We start from the raw sequence: 18400 nt of genomic DNA, 5'->3' as shown, positions 1-18400 counted from the left end.
AGAGCTGAGCTGAGCTGAATCTGGCCAAGCTGAGTTAGGCTGAGCCGAGCTGAGCTGGGCCAAGCTGAGTGAGGCTGAGCTGAGCTGAACCAGACTGAGCTGAGCCAAGTTGGGCCAAGCTGAGTTGAGCCGGGTCCAACTGAACCAAGCTGAACCGAGCTGGGCCAAACTGAGCCAAACCGAATGAAGCTGGGCCGAGCAGAGCCGAGCCAGGCTGAGCCGAGCTGAGTTGGGCCGAGCCCAGCCGAACTGAGCTGGACTGAGTTGAGTCGAACCACGTTGGGCCACGCTGAGCCGAGCCGAGCCGAGCCGAGCCGAGCCGAGCCGAGCCGGGCCGGGCCGCTCGGGGCGGTGCCGCGGCGCCCGAGCATTGTGGGAGCTGTAGTCGGCGGGCGGCGGCACTACAAGTCCCAGGCGCCCGGTGGGGGCGGCGGCAGGAGCCGGTCGCGGCGGCGACCTCCAGCCGGCGCGGGCAGAGCCCCGGGGGCCGGGCGAGCCCCGGGGGCGGGCGGCGCCGCGGCATGCGGCTGCCCGCGCCGCTCCGCTGCACGGCGCTGGGGGCTGCGCGCCCGCCGCGGCGGCACCGGGCGGCGGCGGCGGCCGGGGGGGGCAGGCGCGGCTCCGCCGGCGGGCGGCTCGGCGGCATCATGGCCGAGGAGGCCAAGCGGCTGGCCGCCTGGGCGGCCGTGGACAAGCACGTCCAGGTGAGAGCCCCCTCCCCGCGCTCGCTGGGCCGCGAAACCGGGCAGAAACGGCTTCCCCCCCCCCCCCCCGCCCCGTGCAGGCGCGGCGAGCGCCGCTGCTGCCCCCCGCACCCGCTTTGCATCCCGAGCTTGCACCGCTGCCCCCGGCGCTTGGGGGCTCCGCGGTTAAGATCAGGCAGTGCTTCAGCACTGCGGTGTTTGCTCTGTGAGCCTTTCTGCAACGGCCGTGGTGAAACTCCCTGCTAAGGAGTTAAATGTTTGCACTTAGAGGTGGTGGTGGGGGGGGGGGAAGTAAAAAAGAGAAAAACCCATCCCCTCTGCTGCCCGGGTTGTGCCTTGCGTTGCTGCTGGGTTCCGCGGTGCCTTGTAAGCGCTTCGCTCGCTTTGCAGCCTCTGCTCTAGCGCGGCACCGGGAGGTCTGTGCCTGGGTGCACCTTTCTCTGCGAGTCCGGGGTCTCCCGGCGCACCCAGAAGTTTTATGCGGGGTGGGACATAACCCAAGGGATTGACTGGTGATTGCATAAACCTCCTTTCTTAGCGAAACCCAGCCCGAAAATTGCGTGTTGACAGTTGGCAAGAGGAAGGACTTGGGTTGCGAGGTGTGGAGTGGTTTGAGGAGCTGGGGCGCGACTGCTGCTGGGGGTTATCGAGAGCTGGATGATCGGTTGGTCTTGGGTAAAATGTGATTCTTAATTTGGGGCTTTTTTTCTAGAGGAAAGGCTGACCTTTGAGCTATTTTGTGCTCAAGCAAACTTACGGTGGTGTTTCTGGCCTTGTTCCAGCTGATTAAAGTTCAGGGCTTGGCTAATAATGCTGATTAAGTAAAATAGCCAGTGGTGGGGTAATGTTGGTTTGAAACCGTTGTGGGGAAGCACTTAGAGTCACTGTAAAGGAGTTAGATGGCTTCAGCTATTAGAGGAAAATCTGTTTCACCTTCCACCCTCCTCAGGAGGACAGAGTTGCTCTTTGTAAAAGTTAGTTAGCTGTTTGGCCATTAAAGCTATCAGTGCTAATGAAGAGAGTGGTGTAATCTCCTAAAAACACAGCTGCTCCTCTGTTTTTGCCCTCGAGTTGTGGGGATGTGCAGAAGACTGTGCTGAGTTCAGGGTTAAGTTGTGCTGGACGGATCTTTCAGGAGATGTCCTGTCCCTGCAGGATTTACAGCCTTCCTGGTCCCGACAGCAGAAAACAGACCAACTTACTTCTGCTGTCGATACCGCAGAGTGGGTACCGCTATTAAATTAAGCTGTTGCTGCTCCTGGCCATCCTCTTCTGCACCTGCCCCTAGCTGCACTGGTACAACAGTTCCTTGTACAGCCTGCAGCTGATTTAAAACCTAGGGATGAGCGGGTGGATTTAGGAGAGGAGAGCCTTTTACTATTAATTAAAAGCCATGTCAGTGTTTTTGTCCACAGTGCTTATCCCAGTGCAGCTGTGGGAGCAGAACTCTGTAATACAGAGCAGGAATATCTGGAGGAGACCCTGGAGACGAATGAGCTTTGAGATCAAGGACGGCGCTCCTGTTCAGCGTGAATGCTCTCGTAGGAGTGTGGATAGCACGAGGATCAGGGCTTTAGAGCCGTAAGCTGCTTGGGGAAGAGCTGGCCCTGCTTTTATACAATACCTCTAAAGGCAGGGCTCTGCCACAGGTCCTGTTAACTTCTCTGTTAGAAGCAAAAATGTGAGGTGAGGGTGCTGCATCCTGCTGCTGCAGAGCACTGAATGTCAGTAAGAAGAAACTTGGGTTTTTGCATTTTTTTTCCTCCTGCTCTTTGCTCGTGTAAATGCTAGTTTCAGGCCTTGGAAAACCATGGGTCTCCCGAGGTTTTACTGAGCTACCCGAAATTGCATTCTTTGTGCTGGATGTTGTTCCTCGGTGGTGTGAGCTGGACCTGCCCCTTGCACACTCACCTCGTGCTTTCGTTCTCACCAGTGCTCATCCTACACCTATTTTTGAAAGCAGATGGGTTTTGGCCCTGCCCTGGGTAGAGGGGGGAGCTGCCAAGGGGGAGATCTTGGTTGGGATAGGAGAGGCTGGGGTTGTGACAGCACCAGTTTAGACCGGCTTAACCTATTGTTTTGGGAAACTGGCTTAGCCCAAGGTGTTGCCACTGCCTAAGGGAGGGTGTTTTGTCCCTCAGCAGTGATAAATGCCTTCAGGTTTATTGCCATTGATGGGCTGGTGGCTTTGGGAGCTGATGCCACTTTATTAGAATGGAGCTGCTGATTTTGAGGCTTTTACCATCCCTTTAGGGCATCAAGCTGCTCCAAGAAGCTGTCCCACACAGTCAAAATGAGGGCAAGGAGATGAAACTGCTTCTTCCAAGGTCAAAACAAGTCTCTTGGCACAGTATGGGTAGTGGTGGTGTTTCCAACTCTGTCAGCCTCGCTCGTCCTTTACAGCTGGGATGCTGGGCTGGGCTCTGCCTGCCAGGGAAAGGAAGCCCAGGAAACTTGAGAGCAATTGGGTTTCTCCTATGCTGTAGCGCTGCTGGCAGCCTTGCAAACTCACAGCTGTGATCTGCTGCTTTCCCCTTCTTTTGCAGACTTGGAGTTAGTAAGGGCTGTAACATAGCATGAGTCTCTGGTTTTGTACTGGATTTGGAATGTTTTATTTTTCCTTAAACTTTTAACCTGCAGAAGTGAAGGAAATCACTAGTCATAGGGGAGAGTGACCTGATGTGAGCTACATCTTTCCAGGTAGGCTTGTAACCCAGTAGGATACTCTGGATATGGCTTTGTGCGTGGCTGCCAAACTCTGGGTTTGCTGGGCATGGAGAGGAAGCTCCTGACTTGTCTGATGAATGTACTGAATCTCTGGCTGGGTTGAAGTCTTTCACATCCAAATTCTCTTTAGTGGTATTGTGCCTCCTTCAGTCAATCTAGGCTTTGGATCTCATGCAGAGAGGGGTCAAGTACACTGCAAATTAGAAGTGTGTGAGAAGCTGCAGGAAGCTCTCAGTGGGTTGGATACTGAGACAGCAATAAGCACAGGCTAAGGGGATCTACTAGTTTAGAGCATAACACAGTTACACCTCCACCCTCATCCTGCAGCAAGTTTTAGAGGTTCTTCTGCCCTGTGGATGGAACTGAAGTGATCCACTCTTCAGCCAGACCAGAGGCAAAGAAGTCCAGGGCTGAGCCGTGGTTAAAATGTGGCCTATGCTGCTTACCCATCTTTCCAGTGCGTTACTAGACTCTTGTGCAGGCAGTTACATACTCTGTTTTGGAGGGCAGGTTTTACTATACTCGAGGAACAGCTCCTGCGCGCTTTGCTTTGGCCGCTGATGCCGCAGCGCTGTTTACTAGCAATACTGTTGGTGGCAAATGGGTGCTTTTACTGTGCAGCTTCTTTGGGAGATGTTATCGTGAGGCTGTTTCAACTCCTCTGCGGTCTTGTCTGAGCTTTCCAGCTTTCCTGCATGAGAGGGTGTGAGGGCAGCTGCAGCAGGAGCTGACTGTCTTCTGCTTCCAGCAGGAAAAGCCTTGGCCCGTGCTGGGACTTGGCTTGCAGACTGCGCTGTTTGTTCCTAAGGGGGATGTTGCTGGGAGGAAATGTCTGAAGGCTGAGCTCTGAGGTCCTTGTGCAAGCGTGGTGATATGGGAAGTGTTTTTCAGGCTTCCTTCTTCCTCTGCAGTAGGCCCTCATGGGGGAGGAAAACTATGTCTTTTGAGCTGAACTTTTCACGCTCCCTCAAGGATTAACTGGAATTTCGACTTCCTGTGTCGATAACAAGCAGCAAGTGTACATTGAATGCCTGGAGAGTCAGACTGTAGCAGTATTAAATAACTCCATGTCCTATAAGGAGCCGTTGAGTTGCTTAAAATCCCTTAACGAGCCCGGCTAAGACCAGAAAGTAGTTCTGCCATCGCTGGAGCAATGGGTTTCTTTCTTATCTGATGTGCTTATACATTGGGTTTCAGGGTTCATCTGAGCAAGGTTCCTCCTGCGTATGTTTTTATAGAGTCTATTGGGAAAAGCAGACGAGACCTTGTACCGAGCCCCCGATTACAGCTCTCTCCTGTCTCTCTTTGATTTGCAGAACAATCAAATTCTTGGCATCGGAAGCGGTTCCACAATTGTCCATGCAGTGCATCGATTAGGTAGGATGCTCCCTTTCGTGTCATTCCCGCGGCAGAAAATCCTCTTGTCCAGCCACCCCAACTAATCAAAAACCAGGCCTAAATCGTGAAGATGCGGACTTAGTGCTTGTGCATCTTGTGTGTTTGCTGGCTGCTGTATCATGCTTGAGGCTGAAGGTTAAAGCTGGGACTTATGCTGCAATTCGATTGCATAGAGAGTCCCGAAGAGCTAAAAATTTCCTTGACTTTGTTCAACAGGGCTGTGCTTTGCCACCTGTTCTCCCCATACAACTAGGTAATGCAATTTACTGGCATCCACCAAAAACTGGAGCTAAAACCCCTCTGTCTAGTTCCCTGTCCTGATTTGCTCTATGGCTTCGGGCCATGCAGCTGCTCTGCTTCCGTTAACCCATTTGTATGCAGCTGATGTTCCTTGCTCACATCCATATTCATATCAAGGGTCCTGCTGAGGTATAATGGAAATAAGGATTGACTCCCGCTGCAGTTTTGTTATGCCCTGTGGCTAGACTGATCTATGTGACCCGGATGTACATTTTACTCAAGGTATAATTCAGAAAGTTTCTCTCTCCTTGCAAAATATTAAAGCAAGACAGATGTGTTTTTGGAGAGTGACTGTGAGGCTAATTAAACCTTGGTGCCCTCTCTAATGAGGCACACGGATAAACTTTTCCTTTGCAGGCTTCTAAAGGACACTTTCAGCTTTGGGGCAAATTTGCTTGTCAAGGTACCGTACCTAGTCCTTGTGGGGCTTGAGCCACCACGCTCTGCTTGACCATACAGAGCAGCCCGCTGCGGCGGGTCGGGATTGCTAGATCAGCCTGTCCTTCCTGAGAGTTTCAATCAGAAGCTGAAAGGACTCTTGTTTGGAAGCGAAGTTTAGTGTGTTGCAGCTGGACTGCTCTCTGCGTGGCTGGAAAGTCTCCTTAGGACTTGCAGCTCGGCAGGCAGAGCTCCGGCTCCGGCCCTGGGAGAGCGGCCGGCCGGCAGGGCTGCGATCTGAGCACCGTACAGTGCTTTGAATACCAGGAGAGATCGTGGTGTGGCCTGCCTGTTCTGCCCGTTCATCCCAGCTCGTGTTTGTACACACATTTGTCTGTGAGGAATTTGAGGAGTTGGGATTCAGCTTTCTGGCTTTGACTCACTGTTACAGCTGCTCCTGACTTCAACACAGATTCAATTTCTGAATAAATATGTATAGCATTTAAAGCCTGTTTCAGGCTGCAAAATATGACTTTTCATATCTACTGAATGTATTATAGCCCGTATCATACGGAGGGCTAACAACACGCAACCCATACGTGGCATCTTCAACGCCTGCGACTGGTATCATTACCTTGAAGCGTGTTTTCCCGCATGCTTGTTCTCATGAGAGGCCGTTGCTGATACCCTTGGGCTGTTGACTTCTGCCATCTACCATACTTACTTAAATAACATTTTGTCCATAATGATATCTTAGTAATAGGTTTTAGTCATTTGAGGTTAACCCGAGGGAGGAAATATTTCCTTTCATTTAATGGACTATCGTAGTTTATTTTATTAGCCCTTTCCCTGCTATATATTTAAATATTTTAAAATAAATGGATGTGATGTCTCAAAGGCAACAAGCCAGAAAACCTTTCAGACAGCTGCTGTAGCTCTCTAAGAGGCCCACAGTAAAACCTGTCTAATGGAGGGAGAGAGAGGAGTAGGACTAATTTCCCCGGTGATGGTCTGCTGACTGGGCACAACCGTTGCTCCTCTGCTGCTGGAGATGCAAAGGTTAATGGCCCGTGCTGCCTTGGGCTGTGCTGGGAAGGAGAGCCTGAGCCTGTGCAGGGTGGCACCTGTTTGCATTTTGTGCCTGACTGAGTTATTTGCAAGTTGAGCAAGTAATTGCCATGGTTCAAAGGCGCTGTTAAGAACTGAGCTTTCTTAAAGAGAAAGTTGCTGCGTTTTGCCTCTGCAATGAACAAACCAAGTTCTGCTTTTTTTTTTTTTTTTTTTTTTTTCCCTGCAGCTGAGCGGGTTAAACAAGAGAACCTCACAATTGTCTGCATCCCTACATCTTTTCAGGTAAGTGCTTTCCTCCTTTGCTTTTTGCTAGTCCCTGCTGTTAGTCATGCAGGTTATCTTCTGTTTGGTTGTGGGAGGTAACCACGATGCTCCCCGGAGTGGCTCACCGCTGTGTGGGTTAACTGAAAGCACCAAAGCAGCTGTGATGCAGTCTGCAGACTGATTTAGTGAAGCTGGCAGCATTGGTGCTGTGTTTCCCTGACCCGAGGTGCCTGGATCCTGTAGTGCCAGGAGGCTTGTATTTTGAGCATGTAATAACAGCAGTAATCCCAGTGTCGGTGTGTGGCTTGCTCTGGATCCTGCTGTATCGCACAAAAATGCTCTTAACCATGATCAACCAGACTCATAATGCAAAGCTCATGGGAGACGCTTAGGCTGATTTCCTTTGATTTGGGATTAGGCCCTGAAAGCTGTGAAAGTCATGGTAAAAGCAGTAATAGCAGGCGCTTGTGTTTTCAGGAGGAAACTTCAGGACAGAATGTGTCAACTGGCTTATATGTGAAATTCCTGCAGAGAAATCAGCTTAATCTTTCCTTTGCTGTGCAACTTTTGCAGGGACTGGTTCATACTAAGCTGCTGAGAAGTTTGCCAGGAGACTGTGGGCTTGTTAAAACTCCAGGCTGCTCAGGAAGCCTTGAGTTGCTTCCGTGCCTTCAGGCAAATGGCTTTGCTCTCTCTGCTGCAGAAGAGCAGCTGCACATCTTGTCCCCCTTAGGGCAGGGAGAGGTGATGTCAGGGCAGGCTTTGGGAAGCCAGGTGGCACTGTCCTGCTCTGGGAATTGGACTCCTACTTTTCTGGGTCCTGCTGTGGACCTTGGGATTGTACCTTTGTCAAAACCTTTCTTTTTTCTTTTTCTTTTTTTTTTTTTTTTTTTTTTTTTTTTTTTTTTTTTCCCCGTGAGTATAATCAACCTGAGCAACTTGGTCTGATCTCATAGCTGACCCTGCTTTGAGCAAGAAGTTGGGCTAGGGACATCCTGAATTATCCTGAAAGCCTATGAAAACATAATATCATCTTGCCCTGCAGATGTTCTTTTAAGTATAAGTACAGAGGGGTAGGGCTTTTTCCCTCTTCTCTCAGGTGTTGCAAACAACTGATGATAAATGACTGAATATAAAGCAAACCCCCTACAAAGGACAAAAAGTAAAAAGCCAGAAGAAATTTTTATCCACTTCTCTCAGTATTTCCGTTGCATACGTGCACTGTCACTGCAACATCTCTCTGGTCTGTCTAAAGTGATCTCTATCCCAACACATCATGTACCTTTTCATGTACCTTTTAAACTAGGGGAGAGCTCCTGAGACCTTGGTTGCTAGGTCTTACAAGTAATGGTGAAAACATGTGGCTTAAGCTCACATGCTAAATGTGGAATGGAGCTAAAACGGAGAATTCCCTGTCATGAAATGCAGAGATAAGTTCAAATAACAGTAGCTTTTTTTTTTTTTTTTTACCAATAATGCAAAGACTGCTGTTAAAGGGAAGAGATGGCCCATGCAGGGGTGTGATCTAAAATCCTCCAGACAAGGGTCTGCTTCATATCTTTTGCAACCCCTTGAACCTTGACCAATTCTAAATGAGGCATTCCCAGGTCAGCAAAACAGCATCTTATTTCCGCTATGTACAGGTGTAAATGGCTGCCTGAGGTCACTGGCAAGGAAGAATTGGTTTCAGTGGGCTTTTATTCTCCTCCCTTCCCTGTTGTAAGTTTGGGTTATTCCACCACCATCAGTAAAGCTAGTACTTGGGGTAAGTATCGGTCTCTTGGCTTTTGCATTGTTTCTTCTCACCTGGATGTGTGCCGAGAGCACAGAGCGAGACTGTTCCTTGGCAGCGACCCGTCACTCATCTAATACTGAACGGATCCGTCTTTCCACCCAGCTAATGCCATGGTCCAGGCTGCATGTTGGATTCCAGGTGCTGGGCAGCTCGCATCCAGGACTATTGAGGAAAAGGGCTTAACCTGGCCGTTTAGCATTGCACAAGTGCTACGCGGTTACCGCTGCTTTACCCGAGCTGTGGGAGCTCTGCTTTTGACTTCTGCTGGTGTGTTCTCATCGCGATGCGAATAGGGAGCCTGATCTTTGGCCGAGAGAGCTGCCTTGTTTCCATGCTGACCCAAAGCCTGTTCAGGATCTGCCTGCATGTACAGCACGGTGTTTTTTCAGTGGTTTCAGTTTCCAGATCCCTGAAAGCTCTTTACCTAGACACCATGTAACGAATGTAAATCCACTGGTGGAGATCTGGTTTTTTCTTCAGTGAGCCCTTATTAGGGCAGTCATAGTGCACAATCTGTTTAAGAGCCCGTAGCCCATGGGAGTCAAAACTGCATGCCATGAAATGCCACAGTAATGCAGAAGATTCAAATCGTATCTCATTACCTTTAGTATAATCTGCTAATTCTTCTTAATGTTTCTCTGATACAATACATATGAGTGATAGACCTTGTTGTAATCAGCGAGTTAAATTCGGGACATAAATTGATCCAGACTGTAGCACTGGACTTCCCTGGAAAAGCTAAAGCATAGTTGGAAGTAGTTAATTGCACTAACTCTGGCCGAGTTAGTGCAAGGAGGGAATCTCACTCATGTGACTGTTTAATGCTGAAAACTGAACCGATTTAAAATTTGGTAAGTGTGAACTTCCATTTACGCTGATGAGCCAAGTGGAGGGTAATTCTGAGTGCTCTGTGCTGTCTTACCACTAGAGGGAAATACACAGCTACTTCAGTAAAAGTGGATCAATCCACAAAGCTGTTTCAAGAGGCTTCTCACACTTTTTTTGATAGGAGTTGTGTTCTTTTTTGCCCCCTTACCCACCAATAAAAAAATACTTTCACCATTAGTCCCGTATTTCTGTGATTTTTAAATACTTTGCTTTCTTGCTCCCATTTTTCAGCCAAAGGCAAAGAGGAGGAGAGGGTCCACATGGGCACGAGGGGCAAATGAGAATCTACCCTTATTCTTGGATACAAGAGTTTCCCTCCAGAGTTTATATGGCCTCTGATTTAGTTTGGCAAGACCTGGACGCAGGAGTGCTGATGTACCATCTGACCATTTTAGTTCAGTCATCCAGTCTGGATGCAGCATTTTCTTCTTGTCAGATGTTTCTGCTGATGGTTGCAGCTTTGCTGCTCGGGATGGAGAGATCTAGGTCTTCCAGAGAGACTCCATCCTTGCTGGAATTAGGGGAATGACACAACTAGTTTGCTTTCTGCTGCTGGTGAATGGTGTTTGCTGTGTTCTTGGTGTACAGGCCCGTCAGCTGATCCTGCAGAATGGCTTAACACTAAGTGACTTGGACCGACATCCAGAGGTAAGTGGAACTGTGGGAATGAAACCTCACCTGACCTTCCCTAACCTACTCCTCGCTAACACGTCAGGCTCACTTGCCTCCTCTGAGGACAATGGTTCAGGCAGGCATGCTGCAGAACACAAGTGAAAACAAGCTCAAGGTGGAGGGGAAAAAATGATTTATTTGCCCAAAGCTGGCTGAGAAGTTTTGACTTAGGACTGAGGGTTGGCTTGTGGGATCCAGGCTAGTGTAGAGTAGGGATTGCAGAGGCAGGGAACTGGCCCTATCTGGTGAGCTGGGCTCCTCTGCTTCACAAGGACCAAATACACCCTAAATCCTGGATGCTAACAGCACGAAGTGAAAGCCAAAAGCAGTGCTTCTCTCTGAGTGGTCCCTTTGAATGGTAAGATACTGAGTTGTTTCTTCTGGATGTTTGGTGGTACTTCCAGTTTAAGACTTGCTGGCCTGAAGCAGGGGAGTATTGCATTGCTGAAGTGTCACTGAGATTTTCCCCTGGAGCCTGCTGCTTGTGTGCTGACCCTTAGGTCACAAGACCCGTGGCTGATGTGTAATGCACTGCTGGCCAGTGGTCGTTTTTCCTCCGCATGTGGAGAAAACGTCTGATTTAGCTGGGGCTTGTATCTCTGGGTGACTGTTCCACAGGCATTCATCTCTGGCCAGGCTGGTGTCCAGGTGATTCCAGCTCTAGTGACATCTCTGCTGCTGCTTGGCACCTCTCTGCTTAAAAAAGGCCTCACTGCCTCCCTGCAAGTTTCCTGTGCAAGGTTGATGCTTTCCCGAGCTGCACAGAGACCAGCGCTTTGTGATGCTGCATGGGAGATGTTTCCAAGCCAAGTTTTCCCTCTTTTTTTATAGCTTGACGTTGCCATTGATGGAGCGGACGAAGTGGACTGTGACCTCAACCTTATCAAAGGTGGCGGGTGAGCTTGCCTGTGTGGGGCAGCTGTCGGGTGGCTTCTGAGCTGTCTTTTCTAGCTGCACATGTTCCTCAGGGTAGTGTTGAGAATCTCATGTGATCTTGTGCAGAGCCACATGTAAAATTGTAGTGGGAGACAGCTGCTGGCTGAAATGTATATAACAGTAAAGGATGAGGTGGATAAATGGTGGTGAGGAAGAGCACTCATGGGATAGAGGCAACTGGCCTTTGGGGCCACTGGGCACACCAAAGCACTGTGTTATTTATTTATTATCCTCCCTTCTCTTGCAGTGGTTGCTTGACACAGGAGAAGATAGTTGCAGGATACGCAAAATGCTTCATTGTTATTGCTGATTACAGGTGAAATATTACTGTCCTATTTGGCCCTCCACAGGGGATAATTTGGATGCCCCTGTGTTACAGCATTATTCTCCTTCCAGCTGGTCAGAGAGAGCAAGAATAGGTAGAAATGAGCTTGACTTCCAGTGTTGAAACAATTTAGTTTTTCTGTTTTAATTTTCAACTCGGTAGACTTGCTTAGGAGTCAGAGTTTGTGGTTCTAGGAGTGGTGGTGGGGGGAAATGGCTGTATTGCTCTTTCTGAGCTCAGTAGTTGTCAACACTGAATAAATTTCCCTTCTTGTAAAGACTGCCACAGAGCTGTAGAAAAGCTAACTTCTGTCCTGCTTGTTCAAAACACGTCAAAACAGGGCTCATGAGTAAATTGAGCTGTGTACATTGAACTTGTTCTTACATGTGTGCGCTCCAGGACCTTATGCCTCGGGGGTTTGCAAGAGATAATATGATAATATGTTAATGTTGTTAGCGACATAATATCTGATGCTCATCCCATCTCAAACCATGTCCGCAGGAAAAAATCAAAGAACCTTGGGGAGCAGTGGAAGAAGGGAATTCCTATTGAAGTCATCCCCATGGCTTATGTCCCCGTCACTAGAACCCTCACCAAAAACTTTGGAGGTGCCGCAGAGCTGCGGATGGCTGTTAGCAAAGCGGTAAGCGTTCCTCATCAGCCCCAGTTCCCCCAAAGGAGTGATGTGAACCTGGCCGGGCAAACGACCAGAGACCTGGTCTTTCATCTAATCAAATTTGGCCTCTTACTTCTGCAAGTGACTCCCCCCACCTTGTGCAATTCTCCCTAATTACGCTTTTGTTATTGAACTATGTCTTTACCTGTTGGGGCTGCTTATAGAAAGCCTCTCAGGTGTACGTCTCCTAAAGCAAACGGCCCCTGAACAGGGGCGAGGAGAGATTGCCTGGGTAGTGCCCCGAGACCTACCACATCTGTCCTGTCCATATCTGAGGGTTGCTGCATTTCTCTCCCCTGCTGTGTACATTCTGTTTTTCAGAGTGGAGGGCTCTGTGTTTATGGGAATGATATTTACTGTCCCTGGGCCTCCATCTGCTCACTTACAAATCCTTGACCTGCTACTCTGCAGTGCCATTTAGAAGATGGAGGGCAGTCTGTGCTGTCAAAGACTGTCCTGACTTAGGTGGGCAGCTCAGGCTCCATCCCAGGCTACCCCACACCAAATGGAGCTAGAGCTGGACTAAATTAAGACTGAAACTGCTTTGTCTCCACTGCCAGAGTCTTATTCTGAGTTGGGCGCAATCAGGCTTAGCCAGCCCATATCACATGTGAAGAGGAAGAGGAATGCTTACAGCAACAACTGGGCTTACTAAATAATACTTGTATTTAATGCATTTAATCCCCTGGCCCAAGAATCAGGCTATATTTAGGCTCCTGAGAAGAGTGAGCCAGTAGTTCTCTGTGAACTTGAGACCAGCCTTGCTTGGGGAGCACACGTCTATGCTGCGCCAGCCTGAGTCAGGTCCTCCGAGGATCTCACCCATGCAGTCTTGCATGCAGGTCTCTCCTGGCATATGTGGTTGCAAACCCTGCTCAGTGCCACTGAAGTGTTGTCTTCTCAACCCCTTCTGTCTCTGTTAAAAGAACTTGACTGCCCCTTCTGTTGGGCTTGAGAAAGTGCTGGGCAGATCTGGGGCACTAATGAGGCCGGCAGTCCTTTGGCTCCCAGACTTCTTGATGGCATCCAGCAGATCATAGCACACTTATTACTGGTGGTGGTGGAATCTTATTTCGGCATCAGTTGCCTGTAGTAGCCTTTCTAGGCTATTCATATGACTTTGCTCATGAGGAAAAAGTCCCCTATTGCAATGATGAAATAGCCACACGGATGCTAGAAAGAACAATCCTTTGTAACTGTTCCACAGAAAAATGAGGATCTCGCAGTTGCCTTGGGCAAGGATTTTGTTCACAGGCTAATTGTTTGGGCGGAGCAGTGGCCTGTCCTGATGTACTTGAATGATGACTCTTTAAACCGTTCCATCAGGGATGGGGATGGCTGTGCCCGGGGAGATGTGACAGCCTCTCGCTTTGCTGGGTAGAACAGGAGCTTGCAGTGCTGATAAATGAGTTTGCTTCCCAGGGCCCCGTGGTGACGGACAATGGGAACTTCATCCTGGACTGGAAGTTTGACAAGGCTCACAAATGGAGTGAAGTGAACACAGCTATAAAAATGATACCAGGTAACTTCTCCAATTTTAAAAGCTGAGAGTTGGCTAAAGCTTGATCTGTGCTAGAAAACCCTGACCATGCGAACCTTCCTCTGAATAGGAGGGATGAGCTGAATTACTGTAACTGTACACAAACAGGATTTCCGTATGGTGGTGAAAGCCTGGGGTGATCCCAGGGGAGCAACACCTCCGTCTTCATTAGGCTTCCAATCCTGCACTCTTCCTTACTGTCCTTCTACCCATTTAGAGAGGGGCTTTTAATGGAAACACTTGTGGATCCTGGAAGGGGAGGGGTTGCTCTGGGTTACATGATTTCCTAGAGACTCCTTACAACTGTGTCCCGTTACTGTTGTGTAGTTTGGAGGCTCACCTTGCTCTAAGGGTGCAGCATATCTTTAATGTGGTTGCTGCCATGGCTGTATAAATGTCTGTTGTTGTAGCTGTTTCTGTGCAAGAGAGAAACACTGACCATTTACATTAACCGTTTCTAAACAAAATGCAGCCTCTTTTGTTCCATAGCACAAAAGAAGCCCAGATTATGGGGCTGCTGGCTTTTTCGGGAAAAAGGCATGAGATAGACACATCTTTGTCCTTAGCAATTCTATGAGTTGAACTGCACTGAGTGATAACTGCAGTTTCTAATTCCCTCGCAGAGTGTATCAGTGTTTCATGTCATCCAAATAAAATATTTGATACTGAATCCCTGGACCTAATTGCATGAATACTGTTGAATTGCCCTGTGAGCATGTTCTGCTGCAGAGACAAGCTCTTAAATGCTGTCCTTCAAGGCTTAACCATCAGGAAATGAAAATTATATACTTTTTTTAATGGGTGTGCATCAGTCTCGGTCTCTGCTTGATCTCTTTGCCTTGATTTTGGAGGATCTTGTGACAATACTGAATAATCTTTCTGCTGCCAAAGTCTCTCTCCACCACCACTACCATGTCTGTTTTAGCTGCTGTGCTGTAAACTCACAGATTGGCAACTTTCTTACAGAGAAACAGGGGAAAGTTTTCTCCTAGAGCTCTAGAAGCAGACCAAATACCTTGCAGCACAGCTCATTCTCATTGTGGAACAATCTCTTTTCTTTAACTGTGTAATTATAAACAGAACAATCTTAGAAGGAAACTTGACTTCCCAAAATCTTCCCTTCAGTCCTCCCTTTCTTGGCTGTTCAGTCTTTTTCTCCCCTTGTTCTTGGAGGCTCCCTGCTTATTCCTGATGCCTGTCTGTCCTGAAGTCCCCAGGACAACTGCTTGTGTGTTGTCATACCGCTGAGGAGTGGGTAGGGATTCTGTTGCACGAACTTCAGTGTTTGTGCAGATAGGCAAAATATTGTCCTTGCACTAAAATTAAAACTTGAAACCCAGCACAGGGCATAGGTTGGGTAAAGAGTCACTGGTAACATCTAGCTGTTTCTGGCTTTGCTTCCCTCAATGCTTTATTATAAGGTTGATTTGCTGAAAACTTACCCATTTTCTTTCTTCCTTGTCTAGGACCAAACTGCTAGAATGTTACCTCTGCCTTGGTTGGTCCTGGTGTTTGCTTAGTCTGGAATAATTACCTGGCACTTGCTTGCAGCCAACAGTAGATGGCAGGTTCAGCTTTTAGGCAGGAGCAGATCTGAAAAAACCAATGATTGCTGCTGGTCTGGAGGAGAAATGAAATGGCATGTGACGAAACATAACTCCGTCATGTTGATGTAGAGATGATCTCCTTCATTTGCTGCTCAAACGGGCCTGCTAAGGGGAGAAGAGCATCTTTGCTAGCCAGAGGTGCAAGAGCAATCAAAGACTGGATGTATTGGTAACTGAGCTCTGGCCAGCTTGTGCACGTGATAGCCCTTGTCCTCCCTTTCAAAAATACTTGATTTTGGGGGCTTGGCTGCACAAGTCAAGTTCGATATGAGGGCGTGCAGGTCATGCTGCAATGGGAGTCCTGATAAATTCCCACAGCGTGGCAGTCCCCAGGCTGGAGCTGGGATTTGAGCGTTGGTGACCCACTCTGGGTCTGTGGCGAGGCCAGAGCCTTGGTCAGCCGCATGCTGTGCACGGTCAGCAAGCGACTATGTTGAAAAGACACGTTGGGCTGCAGAGCTGGGCCCCTCATTACAAACTGCCTACGGTCAAGTTGCTTGAGAATTTCATACCTCTCAAAACAGAGCTAACAGTGTCCCTAGGCCTTTTATCTAAGGAGTGACCAACTGAACAACAGTTTGATGCTTCCCCCCAGCCCTTGATCTTTGTCCTCCAACCCATCTCGCCCTTACTCCTCTGAAGACGGTTCAATTAACTTTTCTCTTAGGGCTTCTCTGTGGTCCTGATCTCTGTGGTTTCAAAGACCATTATCCATATGAGAAAATGGCTTTCATCCCTCTCCCAGGGGAAGTTTCATTTTCAGATTCCCAGAGAAATCTGTCACTGGATGCAAAGAAAGCCTGGAGACTCAGTTTGAACCCGCGGGTCTGGCTCGTGTTTAGAAGCTGCTGGCCTGGGTGTTTACGGGCCCTTGCTGTGGCTTAGGGCTGCCTGGTGTGATACTGCGATACAGGCAGCAGCGTGCAAAGAAGGAGCACGCGGCTAATGACTGCGGTGAACTAAGGAGCATGTCAGCACTGAATAATTAAATGGAACTGGAACTAGAAGTACATTTGAAAGCTTGTTTGCAACTGCATAAATAGCATCAAATTCGGTGCATCTTAACACTTGAGTAGCAGGGTGGCTCTGGTGTTAACTTGTGTGCGAAACCTTGTTTTGCAGGTGTGGTGGAGACGGGCCTCTTCATCGACATGGCAGAGGTGGCTTACTTCGGCATGGAGGACGGCTCGGTCAGCGTGCGGGAGAAGCGGCCTCGCTGACGCCGGCGCGCTGTCCGCTCTGCTTCGCCTTCAGCCGGTTTGATTCAGCTGTCGTAACGGTGCCAACCTGATGTTTTGCCTTAACGAGCAGCGGTTATTGTGGAAGACTAATGAAGAGTTGATCAGAATCCGCTGACATGATACTGAATGTCTTTTTTTAAAAAACAAAAAGATTATATTCTATCTATATTTTTACTTTACAGGAATGTTATCTTTTTTTAAAAAAGAATCATTTAAACAAATTGCTTTAAATTTTTTTTTATTTTCTAAGAAATATTTACCAAAAAAAGACACTTCTTATTTTGTGTTTTTGTTTGTTTTTATTTGTTTTTTAAACAGAACTTGAACCCTTCTGGTTGCTCTTGGTGTTTAGTGGTTGAGGTCAGAATTACAATCCTAATGCGTTAGTCTGAATCACTTGGCTAGGAGGGTGACGTATGTAACGGGAGCATATTCAGTTGGGACCTGCTGATGCCTTATTTGGAACCTTTTCGGTTCGGCATTTTATGCCTTTTATTTTTCTACACCACTGTTTGTAATAGTTCAGGGTGTCTAATTATCCTCTCTGTGCATATGACAAGTCTCTGAGCCTGGGGATGTTGTAGTCTCTACATCCCTCTTGTCTGGGGGATAAACATTATAAAGGTCTTTTTCTGGGCCTCTCTGGAGGAGACATTCATCCTTTGGGCCAAATTCTGCTCTCATACAACTGTGGTGATCCATTACCTCTGATTAAAGTCTGTTCCAATATATGGAGATGTTCTGGACTTCATCCTTGTAAAAAGAGCAGAACTGGGTCCTTGATGAAGTTTACAGAAGCATATTTGAGCAATTTAGCACAATGTGAAATACTGTTCAGTGGCAAATTGTTTTGTTTGGAATGAAGGTTAGTTAGCACCTCTCACAGCTGGTTGATTTGTGGAAGGATAGAGCAGAATGCAAAGGGAAACTGAGTCTTCCTGCTGGGATTTACCACGTGTGGCAGGAGAGAGACGTATTCAATGTATTGTTTTTTTGCGTATAGGTGCTTTGCATGGTTCTGGTGTCAAAATGCAAGCCCTTACTTTGTGTTACAGGCACTGAAATAAAGAGCTGTTGCATCACATCTGGTGGTAGTTTGATTCTTAAAGTAACTGTTTCCTGGACAACAGGGCAGATCCTTGTTTGATTGTAACCAAGTTATGTTGTAATTCAATTAAGAGCTTCTTCTCCCCCCCCCTCCCCCCCCCCCCATGAAGGCAAACTTTACCCAGGTCAAATTCAGCACTTTGCATCTTATTTCTTTTTGCTTAAGATAAATATAGTTGATCATTTTAAATGAATGACAATATCTAATCAGCACTTGTTAACTGCAGCACTTGCCATAGAAACATCTTGCATCTGCATGTCTCAAAACTGCATGTTTAAAATTATACATGTATATATATTTTTTAACAAAAAGGGGAAGATTTAAAGTTGTGAAAATAGCTTCTTCAGAACTAACAGCACAGGCATGGAAGAAAGCTTGTAGTGAGAAAACTGCCTGCTATCAAGTCAACAGCTTGCTGGAAAGGCAGGAATGTGTCTTTCTGCAAGTTTGATAGTGCAGAAGTAATTCACAATGTAACAGTTCAGTCTAGATTGCCACGGGCTGTCTTCAGGTACTTCTCAGGCTCCTAATATAACCCCAGATACGCAGAGAGCAATCAAACAAAGCTTTCTGACGAGGTATCTTCTTTCACAGGGTGCTTCTGAAAATGAGATTAGCAGCAAAGAACGCTGCTGTTGACTCCGACTCTCTAAAATCAAACAGCTCCTTCTCAAAAATCCAATAAAACCATTACTGCACCATTACTTGCTGGCCGGGGCCCAGGTGTGATCTCATTCAGCTTTGTGCTTAGCAAGGACTTGTGAAATCTG

At 47.9% G+C, this 18400-nt stretch overlaps 1 protein-coding gene across 1 annotated transcript; it reads left to right on the top strand.

Annotated features, from left to right (window-relative positions):
* Positions 1 to 521: 521 nt before the first annotated feature.
* Positions 522 to 17606, top strand: RPIA (ribose 5-phosphate isomerase A). Its single transcript, XM_062575104.1, has 9 exons — positions 522 to 704; positions 4748 to 4808; positions 6805 to 6860; positions 10114 to 10173; positions 11029 to 11093; positions 11381 to 11449; positions 11960 to 12101; positions 13557 to 13656; positions 16404 to 17606. Exons 1-9 carry the CDS (start codon positions 522 to 524, stop codon positions 16499 to 16501), a joined length of 834 nt encoding a protein of 277 aa, XP_062431088.1. The 3' UTR covers positions 16502 to 17606.
* Positions 17607 to 18400: the final 794 nt, after the last annotated feature.

The sequence above is a fragment of the Rhea pennata genome, chromosome 4 (assembly GCF_028389875.1).
Source record: "Rhea pennata isolate bPtePen1 chromosome 4, bPtePen1.pri, whole genome shotgun sequence".
In the NCBI taxonomy this organism is placed as follows: Eukaryota; Metazoa; Chordata; class Aves; order Rheiformes; family Rheidae; genus Rhea; species Rhea pennata.
This window is presented reverse-complemented; position numbering and strand designations above follow the sequence as displayed.